The sequence below is a fragment of the Chiloscyllium punctatum genome, chromosome 36, assembly GCF_047496795.1.
Source record: "Chiloscyllium punctatum isolate Juve2018m chromosome 36, sChiPun1.3, whole genome shotgun sequence".
NCBI lineage: Eukaryota > Metazoa > Chordata > Chondrichthyes > Orectolobiformes > Hemiscylliidae > Chiloscyllium > Chiloscyllium punctatum.
The window spans coordinates 45,449,547-45,466,328 of record NC_092774.1 but is presented as its reverse complement, the minus strand read 5'-3'; the positions used below and the strand labels follow the sequence as shown (position 1 = coordinate 45,466,328).

General features: G+C 47.2%; 1 protein-coding gene across 3 annotated transcripts; it reads left to right on the top strand.

Moving 5' to 3' along the window:
- The first annotated feature begins 1,207 nt into the window (after window positions 1–1,207).
- On the top strand, window positions 1,208–16,458 carry LOC140461007 (uncharacterized). 3 transcript variants are annotated; one of them, XM_072555785.1, is made up of 3 exons: window positions 1,848–2,565; window positions 2,683–3,705; window positions 15,588–16,458. In XM_072555785.1, the coding sequence occupies exons 2-3, from the start codon at window positions 2,764–2,766 to the stop codon at window positions 15,747–15,749; spliced, it is 1,104 nt and encodes a 367-aa protein (XP_072411886.1). In that variant the 5' UTR covers window positions 1,848–2,565; window positions 2,683–2,763; the 3' UTR covers window positions 15,750–16,458. The 3 variants fall into 3 exon arrangements, with proteins under 3 accessions (XP_072411885.1, XP_072411884.1, XP_072411886.1); XM_072555784.1 differs by lacking the exons at window positions 1,848–2,565; window positions 15,588–16,458 and adding an exon at window positions 1,208–1,630 and having other exon boundaries at window positions 2,683–4,426; XM_072555783.1 differs by lacking the exon at window positions 15,588–16,458 and having other exon boundaries at window positions 1,637–1,962; window positions 2,683–4,426.
- Window positions 16,459–16,782: the final 324 nt, after the last annotated feature.

The window sequence follows — 16,782 nt, the reverse complement described above, 5'->3', positions numbered from 1 at the left end:
AGACAGGTATCAATGTTCTTCCATTGCTGGAGGAATGATCTGTAAGTTTTGACTCAACAGGAGCACCTACACCACAGCGACACAGCAATAGTTCAACAAACACAAACATAGTCATCTCCACAGGTGCCTGGGGATCGGCAACATATTACTAGTCGTGGAGGTATACATCACGGAAACAGACCTTTCGGGCCAAAGTGTCTGCCAACTGGATGTCCTCACCTAATCTAGTCCCATTTGCCAGCACTTGGCCCATATCCCTGTAAACCCTAGTTATTCATATCCCCATCCAGATGCTTTTAAATGTAATTGTACCAGCCTCCACCACTTCCTCTGGCAGCTCAGTCCAGACATGCACCACCTTCTGTGTGAAAATGTCGCCCCTTAGCTTCCTTTTAAAATTCTCCCCTCTCACCCGAAACCTATGCCCTCTAGTTCTGGACATCCCCACCCCAGGGAAAAAAACCTTGTCAATTGACCATATTCATGCCCTTTATTAAAAATAACACAATGCCAGGTTATAGCTTTTGAGAGCTCGTGCTTCCAACTAAACTTTTTTTTATTTCAAAAATATACTTTATTCATAAAATGATTTGATGGTCTGTACATTTGATCATGCCATACATATGTCCACATTTACAAACACAGATTCGAATTTATCCTTGTCATATACAGGTCTGTGCATTTCTCAATCTTATACATATATTCGACTGAGGCATCAGCAGAGCCCAAAAAATGTCCACATGGGCCCCCTGTTCTTCTTTAGGCAGGCCGATCTTACACGGTGGTCTTTCCCCACCGCGCCTTGGTGGCAGCTGCCCCAAGCTTCAGCGCGTCCCTCAACACGTAGTCTTGGACCTTGGAATGTGCCAGTCTGCAACACTCAGTCGGGGTCAACTCCTTCAGCTGGAAGATCAATAGGTTTCGGACCGCCCAGAGAGCATCCTTCACCGAGTTGATGATCCTCCAGGCGCAGTTAATGTTCGTCTCGGTGTGAGTCCCGGGGAACAGGCCGTAGAGCACGGAGTCCCGCGTCATGGCGCTGCTCGGGACGAACCTCGACAAGCACCACTGCATTCCTCTCCAGACTTCCTCTGCATAGGCACATTCCAGAAGGAGGTGTGTGACAGTCTCATCCCCACCGCTGCCCCTTCGAGGGCAGCGTGTGGTGCAGCAGAGAGTCCGGGCGTGCATGAAGGATCTCACAGGCAGAGCCCATCTCACCACCAGCCAAGCCACGTCTTGGTGCTTCCAACTAAACCTGTTGGACTATAACCTGGTGTGTTTTTTTTTGCTTTGTACACCCCAATTCAACACGGACATCTCCGAATCGTGCCCTTTATGATTTTATGAACCTCTGTCAGGTCACCCCTCAGCGTAGTCAGCCTCTTCCTGTAGCTCAAATCCTCCAACCCTGACAACATCATGGTAAATCTTTTCTTATTAGAAATGCTCAAACCCCAAAACTCAATTGCTGAAATCCATCCACACACAAAACATGTAAACCAGCCCCAGCCCACAGTGTCCCCTATCTCCACAAGAGTAGGGGGGGGCAGTGCGCAGGCGCGCACAGAGCATGCGCAGAGTGGGTAATGGCGAGGAACGGTGCTATCTTTTTTCGGATGCGGGAACGGTGAGGCTCAGGCAGGGATCGAGAGAGCCGAGGACGAAGGGGCGGCCAAGCTTTGTGAAGACCTTACGTCAATCGCAAACCCCGAAATACGTCTCCGTCGTATGCGCCAAACGGCGCGACAAGTCCAGGCTTCATCCTCAGTGATAGGCCCCGGGGAAACCGCCATCTTTATTCGGGGCACTGGGCGATAGGGCGCACGTTGTGTGGCCATCTTTGTTGGGGGCAATGTTTGGACTACAGTCATAGGAAATGTCGAGCTTGCTGGAGGAATCATAGAATGCCTCGTGTGGAAACAGGGCGTTCAGCCCAACAAGTCCACACCGACCTCCAAAGTAACAAACCCAGACCCATTACTCTACATTTACCCCTGACTAATGCACCTAATCTACACACCCCGAACACTACGGTCAATTTAGCATAGCCTACCCACCCTAACCTGCACATCTTTGGAGTGTGGGAGCAAACCAGAGCACTCAGAGGAAACCCACGCAGACACGGGGAGAATCTGCAAACTCTGCACAGACAGTCGCCCGAGGCTGGAATCAAACGAGGGTCCCTGGCGCTGTGAGGCAGCAGTGCTAACCGCAGAGCCACCGTGCCACCCACTATGTAGACAAGTTGTCATAGAGTCGTACAACACAGAAACAGACCCTGTAGTCCATCTCGTCAATGCCGACAAAGTTTCCCAAACTAAGCACAGTCCCACTTGTCTGCATTTGGCCCATGTCCCTCCAAACCTTTCCTATTCATGTACCTGTCCAAATGTCTTTGAAATGTTGTATCTGTACCTGCATCCACCACCACCTGTAGCAGTTCATTCCACATACATACCATCTCTGCTTGAAAAGGTTGCCTCTCAGGTCCTTTTTAAGTTTTTCCCCTCTTACCTTAAATGTATGCTCCTGCATTTTGGACTCCCCCACCCTGAGAAAAAGGTGACGGGTTTACCTTCTGTGGTGCACATCAGTTGGGCCTTATTCCAACTTAACTATTTTGGTCACTTTTGTGGATGTTCTCTCACACCCTATTTTCTGTTTTGAATCAATTTGCAGGGTATTATAAGAGGCAGATTTGTATTCGGGAAACGGAAACTAAACAGTTTGTTGTAACCTGAAAGTCGTCAGATTTGGGAAATGGAAGGAAAAAACACCGTTCACAGTGGTGAGAAATCGTACACGTGTTCTGTGTGTGGACGAGGCTTTAACCAGTCATCTGGCCTGTCAGGACATAAATGGAGTCACCGTGGGGAGAAACCATGGAAGTGTGCGGACTGTGGGAAGGGATTCATTTCCCCATCGAGGCTGGAAGCTCATCGACGCATCCACACCGGGGAGAGACCATTCACTTGTACTGAGTGTGGGAAAGGATTCACTCAGTTGTCCCACCTGCTGTCACACCAGCGAATTCACACCGGGGAGAGGCCATTCAGCTGCTCCGAGTGCGGGAAGGGATTCACTCAGTCAACCCACCTGCTGACACACCAGCGAGTCCACACCGGGGAGAGGCTGTTCACCTGCTCCAAGTGTGGGAAGGGGTTCACAGCCTCGTCGATCCTGCTGAGACACCAGCGGGTTCACTCTGACGAGCGACCTTATAAGTGTCCCGACTGCGGGAAGTGCTACAAAAGCTCTGAGGAATTGATGTCCCATCAACGTGTTCACACTGATGAGAGACCGTTCAGATGCTCTCACTGCGGGACAGGATTCAGGTTATCATCACATCTCACTGTCCATCAGCGAGTTCACACTGGGGAGAGGCTGTTCACCTGCTCTGAGTGTGGGAGGGGATTCAGTGAATCATCCACTCTTCTGAGACACCAGCTGGTTCACACCGATGAGAGATTGTTTAAATGCCCAGATTGCGGCAAGTGCTACAAAAGCTCTGGAGACCTGATGTCCCATCAACGCATTCACACTGACGAGAGGCCGTTCAGATGCTCTCACTGTGGAACTGGGTTCAAGCACTCATCTCACCTCACTGTCCACCAGCGAATTCACACCGGGGAGAGACCATTCACTTGTTCACTGTGTGGGAAGGGATTCACTCAGTCAGCTCATCTGTTAAGACACCAGCAAGTTCACAAGCAATTACAGTGATTGGATTTGGTTTTTAATTCCGACACTAGAAGCATTGATAACTGATAAAGAGAGAGTATTGGATAGTCTGTCTGTCCTTAAAGTTAGCAAGCCACTGGCTTATTATGATGGAACCAAAGATACTGAAGGAAGTGAGAGTGGTGTCAGTGAATTCCAGACGCCATGTCCTCATTTAAACAGATGGTGTAAAAATAAGCCCACCCAACTGCAGGTCAGTTGGCGAAACTTCAGTAGTTCGGAAATTGCGAGAAACGATTTCGGTCAAAATTAACAGTCATGTGGACAATCACGGAGGGGAGTTACCATAGCTCTTATAAGGGAAAGCCCCATTTTAACAAACATATTGGAGTCTTTTCACAGAAGTTATGGAGAAAGCTGATCACGGCAATGCAACTAATGTACGTGGACTTGCAGAAGGCATATGAGACAGGGAAACCCACCAGACGTTGTGAGCAAAGTTGGAGCTAATGGCATAAAAGGGATAGTAGCAACATAGTTACAGGAAACTCAGAGTTGTAGATAGCGCCTTTTTTCTGGAATATGGATAGGTTTGTAGTGGAGGTCCCACGCGTTTAGAGCATTTACTTTTCCTAACATATGTTGTCACATTTAAAAGCAACTTTCGTACATGTTTATCTCCATATATGTATCTATTTAGTGAATATTTTAATACACATTAAACAGACGAAAAAAGATAGCTGTGATAATCGTGTGTCTGTACTTAGCAGTAAACATTTGGAAATATCTTTCAAGGTTGAAGGACAATCAGCATCACATGAACCTCTTCATCAGATCCAAATATTAAAATATTCTGTTATAAACTGCCACAGAGTCGGTTTGTCTCTGATGTAAACCTCAACGCAGAAGAATTACAAGTTATTCCTTTCTTGGAAGGGAATACTTGAATCGCTCTGCTTAGTTTCTGAGATGGCCCATAGCCAGTTGTCTGTCTGCAATGATGTGGAGGTGCCAGTGTTGGACTGGGGTGGACAAAGTTAGAAGCCACACAACACCAGGTTATAATCCAACAGGTTTATTTGAAATCACAAGCTTTCGGAGCACTGGTCCTTTGTCAGGTGAAGTCACGATACTGACATGAAGTGATTTCAAATAAACCTGTTGGACTACAACCTGGTGTTGTGTGACTTCTGACTTTGTCTATCTGCAAAGCATGATTGAATCTTGTGTTTAACAGTTTTCAACCACACCACCTCCCACATGCAGAAGCCGGGTCATACGACAGTGCGCATTTGACTAATGTTTAACAATCATGTTTAACAGGTCCCCAAACAGTAGTCTGGAAGTCGGATGTAAGTTGAATCAGGAGCTGAAATTGGCCTGTCGCAAAGATGTTACTACAGTTGTTATGGGGGATTTTAACATGCAGGTAGACTGGGAGAATCAGGATGGTATTGGACCTCAAGAAGGAGACTTTGTGGAGTGCCTCAGAGATGGATTCTTAGAGCAGCTGGTGCTGGGGCCAACCAGGGAGAAGGCAATTCTGGATCTGGTATTGTGTAACGAACCAGAATTGGTCAGACACCTCAAAGTGAAGGAGCCATTGGGAAGTAGTGACCATAATACATTAAGCTTCAATCTGCAATTTGAGAGGGAGAGGGTACAGTCGGAAGTGACAGTACTTCTGTTGAATAAAGGGAACTATGGAGCTATGAGGGAGGAGCTGGCCAAAGTTCAATGGTGCAATACCTTAGCAGGGATGACTGTGGAGGAACAATGGCGGATATTTCTGTGTATAATGCAGAAGTTGCAGGATCAGTTCATACCTAAAAGGAAGAAAGATCCCAGGAGAAGGCATGGGCGGCCGTGGCTGACGAGGGAAGTTACAAAGCATATAAAGTTAAAAGAGAAAAAGTATAACATAGCAAAGATAAGTGGGAAAACTGAGGACTGGGAAGCTTTTAAAGAGCAACAGAGGATTACTAAGAAGGAAATACGCAGAGGAAAAATGAGGTACAAAGGTAAACTGGCCAATAATATAAATGAGAATAGTAAAAGCTTTTTTAGGTATGTGCAAGGCAAAAAAATGGTTAGGACTAAAATTGGGCCCTTGAAGACAGAAAAAGGGGAATATATTACGGGGAACAAAGAAATGGCAGAAGAATTAAATGGGTACTTCAGATCTGTGTTCACTGGGGAAGACACAAGCAATCTCCCTGAGGTAACAGTGGCTGAAGGACCTGAATTTAAGGGAATTTATATTTGCCAGGATTTGGTGTTGGAGAGACTGTTAGGTCTGAAGGTTGATAAGTCCCCGGGGCCTGATGGTCTACATACCAGAGTACTGAAGGAGGTGGCTCGGGAAATCGTGGATGCGTTGGTGATTATTTTCCAGAGTTCGATAGATTCGGGGTCAGTTCCTGAGGATTGGAGGTTGGCTAATGTTATACCACTTTTTAAGAAAGGTGGGAGAGAGAAAGCAAGAAATTATAGACCAATTAGTCTGACCTCAGTGGTGGGAAAGATGCTGGAGTCTATTATAAAGGATGAAATTACAGCACATCTGGATAGTAGTAACAGGATAGGACAGAGTCAGCACGGATTTATGAAGGGGAAATTATGCTTGACTAATCTTCTTGAAATTTTTGAGGATGTAACTCTGAAGATGGACGAGGGAGATCCAGTAGATGTAGTGTACCTGGACTTTCAGAAAGCTTTTGATAAAGTCCCACACAGGAGGTTAGTAAGTAAAATTAGGGCGCACGGTATTGGGGGCAAAGTACTAGATTGGATAGAGAATTGGTTGGCTAATAGGAAACAAAGGGTAGTGATTAACGGCTCCATTTTGGAATGGCAGGCAGTGACCAGTGGGGTACCACAGGGATCCGTGCTGGGACCGCAGCTTTTTACAATATATGTTAATGATATAGAAGATGGTATCAGCAACATTATTAGCAAATTTGCTGATGATACAAAGCTGGGTGGCAGGGTGAAATGTGATGAGGATGTTAGGAGATTACAGGGTGACCTGGACAAGTTAGGTGAGTGGGCAGATGCATGGCAGATGCAGTTTAATGTGGATAAATGTATGGTTATCCACTTTGATAGCAAGAACAGGAAGGCAGATTACTACCTTAATGGAATCAATTTAGGTAAAGGGGCAGTACAGAGAGATCTGGGTGTTGTTGTACACCAGTCAATGAAGGCAAGCATGCAGGTACAGCAGGTAGTGAAGAAGGCTAATAGCATGCTGGCCTTCATAACAAGAGGAAGTGAGTATAGAAGCAAAGAGGTGCTTCTGCAGCTGTACAGGGCCCTGGTGAGTCCACACCTGTAGTACTGTGTGTAGTTCTGGTCTCCAAAGTTGAGGAAAGACATTCTGGCTATTGAGGGAGTGCAGTGTAGGTTCATGAGGTCAATTGCTGGAATGGCGGGATTACCTTACACTGAAAGACTGAAGCGACTGGGCTTGTCTCCCCTTAAGTTTAGAAGACTGAGAGGGGATCTGATTGAGACATATAAGATTATTAAAGGATTGGACATTCTGGCAGCAGGAAACATGTTTCTGCTGAAGGGTGAGTGCCGAACCAGAGGACACAGCTTAAAGATACGTGGTAGACCATTCAGGACAGAGATGAGGAGAAACCTCTTCACCCAGAGAGTGGTGGCTGTGTGGAATGCTCTGCCCCAGAGTGCAGTGGAAGCCCAGTCTCTGGATTCATTTAAGAAAGAGTTGGATAGAGCTCTTAAGGATAGTGGAATCAAGGGTTATGGAGATAAGGCAGGAAGAGGATACTGATTAGGAATGATCAGCCATGATCATATTGAATGGCGGTGCAGGCTCGAAGGGCTGAATGGCCTACTCCTGCACCTATTGTCTATTGTCTAATCAGTCAAGGGGTCAGTTTTGCTTGATAACAATTTCAAAACCCATAACTGCTAAGTGGTTGGTGTTAGTGGCCTGTACAAAGCAGCAAAGTATAGCAATTTAGTGTCCTCTGCAAGGAATCAATGTCTTTTCCTTAAAACAGTGAAGTAGAAATTAGATTCCTGCAACACTCTTGAGATGACTTTCAAAGAAACATCAAAAGAAGAATGTGTCCACAACTCCTGAATTACTATCGAGCCAATAAACCGAGCCCACAAAGGAATTCCAGACTGCTAACTTCAGCTGTCTTTTTTTTGTTGGACATTGTTAACTTGGTAACACTTGGTTGTTTTTATACTACTGTGATTGCTAGATTAACATTCTCTTTATCCTTTTCAATTTGTATCTCCCATGCAATTTTGCGAGTTTGCCCGTGTCGCAAAGTAACCCTCCCACCAAGTCTGAAAATATGTCAAATACTGACATTTCTGATGTAACGTTTACAATGATGTTGTTGCGGCTCTTACAAAGTCACAGTCTGTAAACAAAGGCCGTGGAGAAATACAGACATTCTTTCACTATTTTATTAAACGACCTGCATTGACATCTGGTGATGACATGGAGAGAGATTAGTTTTAAAACTTGTAATTCACTTTAACATCAGTAAATCAGTCGACAAAAGTTGTCATTGTCTCAATCCAAAATAGAAATCGTTTTGGTTTGACTGTGTTACACTGATGTCAAGATTAGAGTGGTGCTGGAAAAGCACAGCAGGTCAGGCAGCATCTGAGGAGCAGGAAAATCAACGTTTCGGGCAAAAGCCCTTCATCAGGAATGAGCTAATTCTTGATGAAGGGATTTTGTCCGAAACGTCAATTTTCCTGCTCCTCGGATGCTGCCTGACTTGCTGTGCTTTTCCAGTACCACTCTAATCTTGACTCTAATCTCCAGCATCTGCAGAACCCACTTCTGCCTGATATAGGGGGTTAGTCTGATCAGTTAGGGCTGCAACAGTGGTATCTTCCTGACAATGTAGACAATTGTCTTGGCAAATTTGCCTGATCAGTCCAGCCCTACTCATCAGCGAACTGTTGGAAGTCTTAACTAAGAAATAGCACTTGTGCAGCAGTAACCTGCTTCCCAGTTTGGGTTTTGGCCAGGCCCACATGGGTTCTGCCTTCAATATAGCCTTGGTCAAAAGGCAATCTTTTGTGGTCAAAAGAGATGAACTGAAAAGATGAGATGTGAGTGACTGATTTTAGCATTAAGGCAGCAACTCTCCTAAGGGGCTGGCATGAACTGCATACTTTTCTCATGCATCGCCTCACACTTGTCTGGATGAAAATCCATCAGCCCTTTCTCTGCCTAACTTTCTAATTGATCTATATCCTGTTGTATCTTTGATAACCTACCTCACTATCCACAACTCCAGAAAATTTCATGTCATCTGCAAACCAACGAGTCAAATCACCTACATTTTCATCCAAATCATTTATCTTCAATATATTACAAACAACAGAGCTCCCTGCACTCATCCTTGTGGAACACAACTGGTCACAAATCTCAGGCAGAAAATAGCTGTCCATAACTACCCTCTGGCTTCTATGATCAAACCAATTTTGTACCAATTTACCAACTTACTATGGATCCCATGCAACTTTATCTTCTGGACCAGCCCACCTTGAGGAACTTGTCAAATGCTTTCAAAATCTCCATGTCGACAACCTCCATTGCCCTAGCCTGATCAATCGTATTTGCCACTTCCTCAAAAAGCACAGTGGCTCAGTGGTTAGTTCTGTTTCCTCACAGTGCCTGTGGCCCAGGTTTGCTTCCACCCTTGGACTGGAGGTTGGAGTTTGCGTGGAGTCACCTCCCACAGTCCAAAGATGTGCAAGTCAAGTGGATTGGACCAGGCTCAATTGCCTGTGGTGTCCGGACGAGGTGCATTTGCCTTGGAGAAGTGCTGGATTGCAGGGTCGGGGAAGGTCGGCGTGGACATGATAGACCGAACAGCCTGCTTCCGCCCTGTCGGGGTTCATACTGGAAGGTCTACGTTGTCTGTGTAATTTTTTTTTTTGATTTGGCATTGCTGATTAAGCCTCCCATCCCCGGTCCGTCGCAGCGGTAAAGGAAAGTACAGCGGAGCCTGACACATGGCGGATCGCTGGCCCAGCATTCCGTGCGGGCGAGAAAGCCCCCTATCCACAAAGAGGAAGAGCGGGTGCGCAGGCGCAGTGCTGAACCGAGGACGGGGACTGCACAAGGGAGAGGGTGATGATGGTGAATGGAGGGATGTTGCTCCGATGCACAAGCGGAAGAGGATGAGGGCCAGCCGGGGTGCTCCCGACACTTTGACGGGGAGGCATCCTTATCGTTTTTTGCAAAACCTGGAAAAAACTTCGAAGTTTGCCCCGAGGGAGGGGTCAAGTGACTGCCTCCTACTGACAGGGGCACCCCCACCCATCTTTATTGGGAGCACTGGGTGGTAAGGTGCGTGCCTTTTGTTTTTTTGTTAGGGGACAATGTTTGGAATGACCGGGTCACAGTCCAACAGGTTTACTTGGAAGCACAAGCTTTCGGAGTGCAGCTCCTTCGCCCCTGCGTTTGACAGGACTTGAATACAAAAACAGGGATGTGCTTCTTGAGGCTCTGCTCAGGCCACGTTTGGAGTTTTGTTGCACGGTTTTGGGCTCCACATCTCAGGAAGAATGTACTGGCCCTGGAGCGTGTTCAGAGGAGGCTCGCGAGAATGGTCCCAGGAATGAAAAGCTTAACATACGAGTACCATTCCATAGATTCCCTACATGTGGAAACAGGCTCTTCAGCCCAACAAGTCCACGGTGGGCGGCACGGTGGCACAGTGGTTAGCACTGCTGCCTCGCAGCGCCGGAGACCCGGGTTCAATTCCCGCCTCAGGCGACTGACTGTGTGGAGTTTGCACATTCTCCCTGTGTCTGCGTGGGTTTCCTCCGGGTGCTCCGGTTTCCTCCCACAGTCCAAAGATGTGCAGGTCAGGTGAATTGGCCATGCTAAATTGCCCGTAGTGTTAGGTAAGGGGTAGATGTAGATGTAGATGTAGATGTAGGGGTATGGTTGGGTTACGCTTCGGCGGGGCGGTGTGGACTTGTTGGGCCGAAGGGCCTGTTTCCACGCTGTAAGTAATCTAATCTAATCTAATCTATACACCAACCTTGTGAAAACAAATCCACCCAGGCCCATTCCCCTACCCTATATTTACCCCCGTATAATGCGCTTAACCTATACATCCCTGAGCACTATGGGCAATTTAGCATAGCCAATTCACCTAACCTACACATTGTGGGAGGAAACCAGAGCAGCCAGAAGAAACCCACGCAGACACAGGGAAAATGTGCAAACTCCATACAGTCATCTGAGGCTAGAATTGAACCTGGGCTCTTGGCACTGTGCAGCAGCAGTGCTAACCACTGAGCCACTGTGCTGCCCCATTTAAGGTCTAGATTCGATGGAGTTTAGAAGGATGATGGGAGATCAAATTGAAACTGACAGAATTCCGAATAGTCTGGACACAGTGGACGTTGGAAAGATGTTTCCATTGGTAGGAGAGGCTAGGACCCGAGCACCCAGCCTTAGAGTAAAGGGAAGACCTTTTACAATGGAGTTAAGGAGAAACTTCTTCAGTCAGAGAGCGGTGAATCCAAGGATTTCATTGCCACAGAAGGCTGTGGAGCCCAGGTCACTGAGTATATTTAAGAGTGAGATGGATAGGTTCTCGAGTATCAACGGGATCAAGAGTTACGGGGAGAAAGCGGGAGAACAGGTTTGCAAAAGTTATCAACCATGACTGAATGGCAGAGCAGACTTGATGGGCTGAATAGCCCAGTTTCTGCTCCTATGTCTTATGGTCTTAGGTAATTCATGGGGCAGGATCATAGAACACAGAATTTATAAGTAAAAGATCCAAATCTCATTCAACTGATGCGATGTTTTGAACAAACCTCAATTGCTGTTCAGTCTTTAATCACTTAGAATGGGGATGCAAGTTTCAATTGATTAATGTGTAAATCCCAGCATTGCTTTTAAATCACAGCCCTGAGATACCTTAAGGTTTTATCAGTATATTTAAAAAAAAGATGTCTCAGCTCAGACAATGCATTAAAGGTATGAGGTTGGTGCATTGTCTGAGCTGAGATGTCACTTTTTTACTGTACAGATAAAACCTTAAGTTATCTCAGGGCTGTGACTTGAAAGAAATTCTGGGTTTTACATATTAATCAATTGAAACCTCCACCCCCAATCTGAGTGATTAAACACTTAATATCAGTCTAGGTTTGTTCCATACACCGCATCAGTTTTATGACACTTTGATCTTTTTCTATAAATTGTGTCCTATGATCCTGCCGCACTTAGCTACCTGAAGGAGCATGCTCTGAATGCTTGTACTTTCAAATAAACCTGTTGGTCTATAACCTGGCGTTGTGCAATTTTTAACTTTGTCTACTCCAGTCTAACACTGGCATCTCCCCATCATGGAATGACCAGCAGGACTGCCCATTGTTCAGAACGGTGACAACATGTCTATCAAGCTGCAAGAGCTTTTCACACATCACCTTATTGATGAGGTACAGCAGAAACACAGAAGGGAAGAAAAAGGAACTAAATTCTTCCTTCTGAGTTGCACCACCTCATGGGACTTGCTGTTCAATGCATCCAAAAAAATTGTAGCTCTGTTCAATCACATGGAGGCTCTGAGCAGAAACTCATGACTCTCATGGGACTGCCGACAGCGGTGAGGGGCAATGTGCATCAGGGAGCATGTCCAGTCATCCTGGCCAGAAAGAGGGAGTCTTGTGAATATCTCCAACCTGGACTGAGAGTTTTTTGAATTTGAAAACTCCTTTGACAGGGGCTTGAGAAAGGGATGATTAACACACAGCAAACTCAAACTGCAAGAAATGTTTGTCACTTCTGAATGTCTATGCTGGACTGATAGTGATGGGTTTTCTGAACTTTGATTTGCAGCGCATTACAAGAGAACTTGCTGACAAGAAAATGAAACCATAAAATCTGACAGAATCACTCAATTCTTCAGGACATTGATATTATCAGTCTTTGAGGTAAACATTGAGGGCCAGTTCATTACCACTAGATGCATGACATATTTTCCTTACACCCCCTATCCACCTGCCCTACAGTGCATCTTAAATCTACCATGCTGACAAATGGGACAAGATTAATTTAGGATATCTGATTGGCATGGATGACTTGGAATGAAGGGTATGTTTCCATGCTGTGCAACTCTATGACTGTCACATAATAGTTTCATGATCAACTAATGGGAATAGCTTTTTACTTCACCTAAATGTATCCTAAACCCCAGTGCCTCTAACATTTTGCAACTGAAGTACCCCCCCCCCCCCCCCCCCAAAATGAATCATTCTGGTAAATCTCCTCTGCTCCCTCTCAGGGACTTTCCCATCCTTCACAATGTGTGGCGACCCCTGGTTTGCGCAGGTCCAGATGCTCTGTGTTCTTGTGCACAAAGTCATCACACAACATGCTGACATTGTCCTCAGGCATTTCCTCAAACGTAACTTTTTTTTTTCTCTGATTCCAGTGTTTCTGATACCTTTCAGACTGCAGGCTCCAGCAGAAGGTTTTCAAAATGGAAACAGTAATTGTTTCAGAGATGACTGTTTGTAAACATTCCTCAAAAGTTTCAAAGTTTTAGTGCTGCACTGTATTATCTGTGAGAGTTCCCAAAGTTCTGAGTCTGGTATGGATTCTATGCTGTGGATCTGAATCCATGTTCTATTCATGGCTCTGTTTGATCTGTACTCTTCCTGATTGCATCTATCACTGTGCAACTTTCTCTGTCTCGAATAATGGGTGCATTGTCACTCTGTTTATTAGTTTGCTGTAACTTTGACTGAATGTGTTTAAATGCTATCTGTCCACTGGCCTGCTCCAAACATAGGCATTGTTCTCTGGTTTTTTACAGTCTTCCAGTTTTGAGCTGATATGGAACATAAAATTCTGCAACATTTTTAACTGCTTGTAATTCATTCTGCTCCCACTGAAAGGTTAACTTGTTTCCTTTCGCCGCAGATTGCCTGACCCATTGATTACTTACAGAATTTGCATGTTTGATTTCAGATTTCCAGCGGCTGTGTTGTTGTGCTATCGTTGTATCCCAGGCCTCCTGAGTAAGAGCTTTTCAGAAAAGGGAGGTTTCCAGCCTGTCGTGGCTGTGTTGGCTCTTGGCGAGAGTAAGACAAGCTCATCCTACCCTTCACTAACCGGTCCGGCACATATTGCCAAAATACAGTTGCACACAGAGAAGAGAGTGTTTGCCTATCTTCAGTCGCTGCAGTCCGTGTGGTGAAGGTGCTTCCAAAAATTCTGTTAGGTAAGAGGTCAACAGAATTTTCACCCAGAGAGGATGAAGAACGGTGATATATATCCACATCATTAACACAGTAAATGAAATCTGGCCAGTGTGAACTCAATGCTGAGAGGCTTGGAGATGATGGGTCTTCCTGACCAGCAGCTGCTTTTATCTTGTTCGGTGGTGAGGTCAATGGGTTTGGGAGATTTGCCAAATTTTGCAGGGCATTCGATTCCTCATCACAGAATCATATTGAGGCACTTTGATTCTGTACCATGATAAAGATACTGTGCCCACTTGCCCACACTAGACCCATTGTTGCAAATGGGTGAAGTCAGTCTCCTGCTCCCCTCCCCAGTCTCTCTGTCTGGCCCCAGGGTCTTGTTCAGGCCCATTGTGTTGGCAGTTGAAGAGGGTGTTGCCGGAAAAGCACAGCAGGTCAGGCAGCATCCAAGGAGCAGCAGAGTCAACGTTTCAGGCGTAAGCTTGAAATTCAGAAATTCCTGATGACGGGCCTACGCCCGAAACTTGACTCTTCTGCTCCTCGGAGAAATCGAGGACTGCAGATGCTGGAGAGTCAGCGGTTCAGGGTGTGTTGCTGGCAACGCAGAGCCCATTCCTGAAGAAGGGCTTATGCCCGAAACGTCGATTCTCCTTCTCCTTGGATGCTGCCTGACCTGCTGCGCTTTTCCAGCAACACATTTTTAAGCTCTGATCTCCAGCACTCACTTTCTCCCAACGCAGAGCAGGTCAGGGCAGCATCCGAGGAGCAGGGGGAAAAATCGATGTTTCGGGCATTAGCCCTTCATCAGGAATGAGGGTTGGTTCCTGAAGAAGGGCTTATGCCCGAAACGTCGATTCTCCTTCTCCTTGGATGCTGCCTGACCTGCTGCGCTTTGCCAGCGCCGCACTTTTAGGCTCTGACTCTGCAGCGATCCCCCCTTGCGACGGCTGCTTTCATAGTCACTCCATCCCTTTGCAAATTAGATTAGATTACTTAGTGTGGAAACAGGCTCTTCGGCCCAACAAGTCCACACCGCACCCCCCAAAGCGTAACCCACCCATACCCCTTACCTAACACTACGGGCAATTTAGCATGGCCAATTCACCCTAACCTGTACATCTTTGGAGTGTGGGAGGAAACCCACGCAGACACAGGGAGAGTGTGCGAACTCCACACAGAGAGTCTGCCTGAGGCGGGAATTGAACCCGGGTCTCTGGCGCTGTGAGGCAGCAGTGCTAACCACTGTGCCACCGTTCAGCGCAATGTCTCAACCCGCCTGTGCATTTGGGTGTGTGTGTGGGTGTGGGTGGGTGGGTGGGTGTGTGTGTGTGTAGGTGTGTGTGGGTGGGTGGGGGTGTGTGTGGGTGGGTGTAGGTGGGTGGGTGTGTGGGTGTAGGGGGGTGGGTGTGTGGGTGTAGGGGGGTGGGTGTGTGGGTGTAGGGGGGTGGGTGGGTGGGGGTGTGTGGGTGGGGGTGGGGGTGTGTGGGTGGGTGTAGGGGGGTGGGTGTGTGGGTGTGGGGGGGGTGGGTGTAGGGGGGTGGGTGGGGGTGTGTGGGTGTGGGTGGGGGGGTGTGTGGGTGGGTGGGGGTGGGGGTGTGTGTGGGTGGGGGTGTGCCGACTGCGGCCGGGGCTTCAAGGGGCCCGGGGACTTGACATCCCACCAGCGCGTGCACACGGACGAGCGGCCCTTCCGCTGCCCGCGGTCCTCGCAGCTCACCGTGCACCAGCGGGTGCACACCGGGGAGAGACCCTTCGTCTGCCCGGTGTGCGGGAGGGGATTTAATCAAACCTCCAACCTGCTGAGACACCAGCGGGTTCACCGGTGACAGCAGGGGGGCTGAATGCTGGGATCACACACACACACACACACACACAGAACTCAGTCCAGAATCATATAATCCCCCCACCCCCCACCCCCACTGCAGCATAGAAACAGACCCCTCCGGGTCAACAAGTCCACAGCCCCCTACCCTATTGTCCTTGATTTTACCCCTAACCTACACATCTCTGAACACAGAGCCAATTCACCCTGTGACCTGCACGTCTTTGGACTGTGGGAGGAAACCCACGCAGACACAGGGGAGAATGTGCAAGCTCCACATCGGACAGTCGAAGGCTGGAGTCGAACCTGGGTCCCTGGCGCGGTGAGGCAGCAGTGCTAATCACTGAGGCCCCTGTTAGCATCCGTATGAGCCCCCATGACATCTCTTTTCTTGTGTCTATTCTGTCAGCGGATCTTGTTTCTGAATTTAAATCCACGTATGATCTGTGCTGGACTGACCATGAACATACAAACAGGTCATAGCCCAGTCCTGCAACTGTACAGTGACAGGAGGAAGTCTGTTCTGTGATGCAAGGATGAGGCTGGGTATGCTCTGAAAGTTGGTCATCTTACCTATGGACTATTTGATAGAGGGGCTGTCCCAAGCTGTCTATATCCATCAGCCATTGAAGGAATCGCTCTTAAAGTAAGCTCACCTACTGTGATGAACATTCAGTGTCTATTGGTGCTGGAAGAGCACAGCAGTTCAGGCAGCATCCAACGAGCAGCGAAATCAACGTTTCGGGCAAAAGCCATTCCTGATGAAGGGCTTTTGCCCGAAACGTTGATTTCGCTGCTCGTTGGATGCTGCTTGAACTGCTGTGCTCTTCCAGCACCACTAATCCAGTATTTGATTTTCAGCATCGGCAGTCATTGTTTTTACCACAGTGTCTATTGGTGCTGATTTATAGTGAATCACTGACTGACCCGTGGACCTTTGTTTTGTGAAGTCACTCCCATATTAGATCTGAACTGTTGAATTTCTCTGATTCCATTCACATATCTCGATAAGGAATCTATCTGCCCACATCTCAATG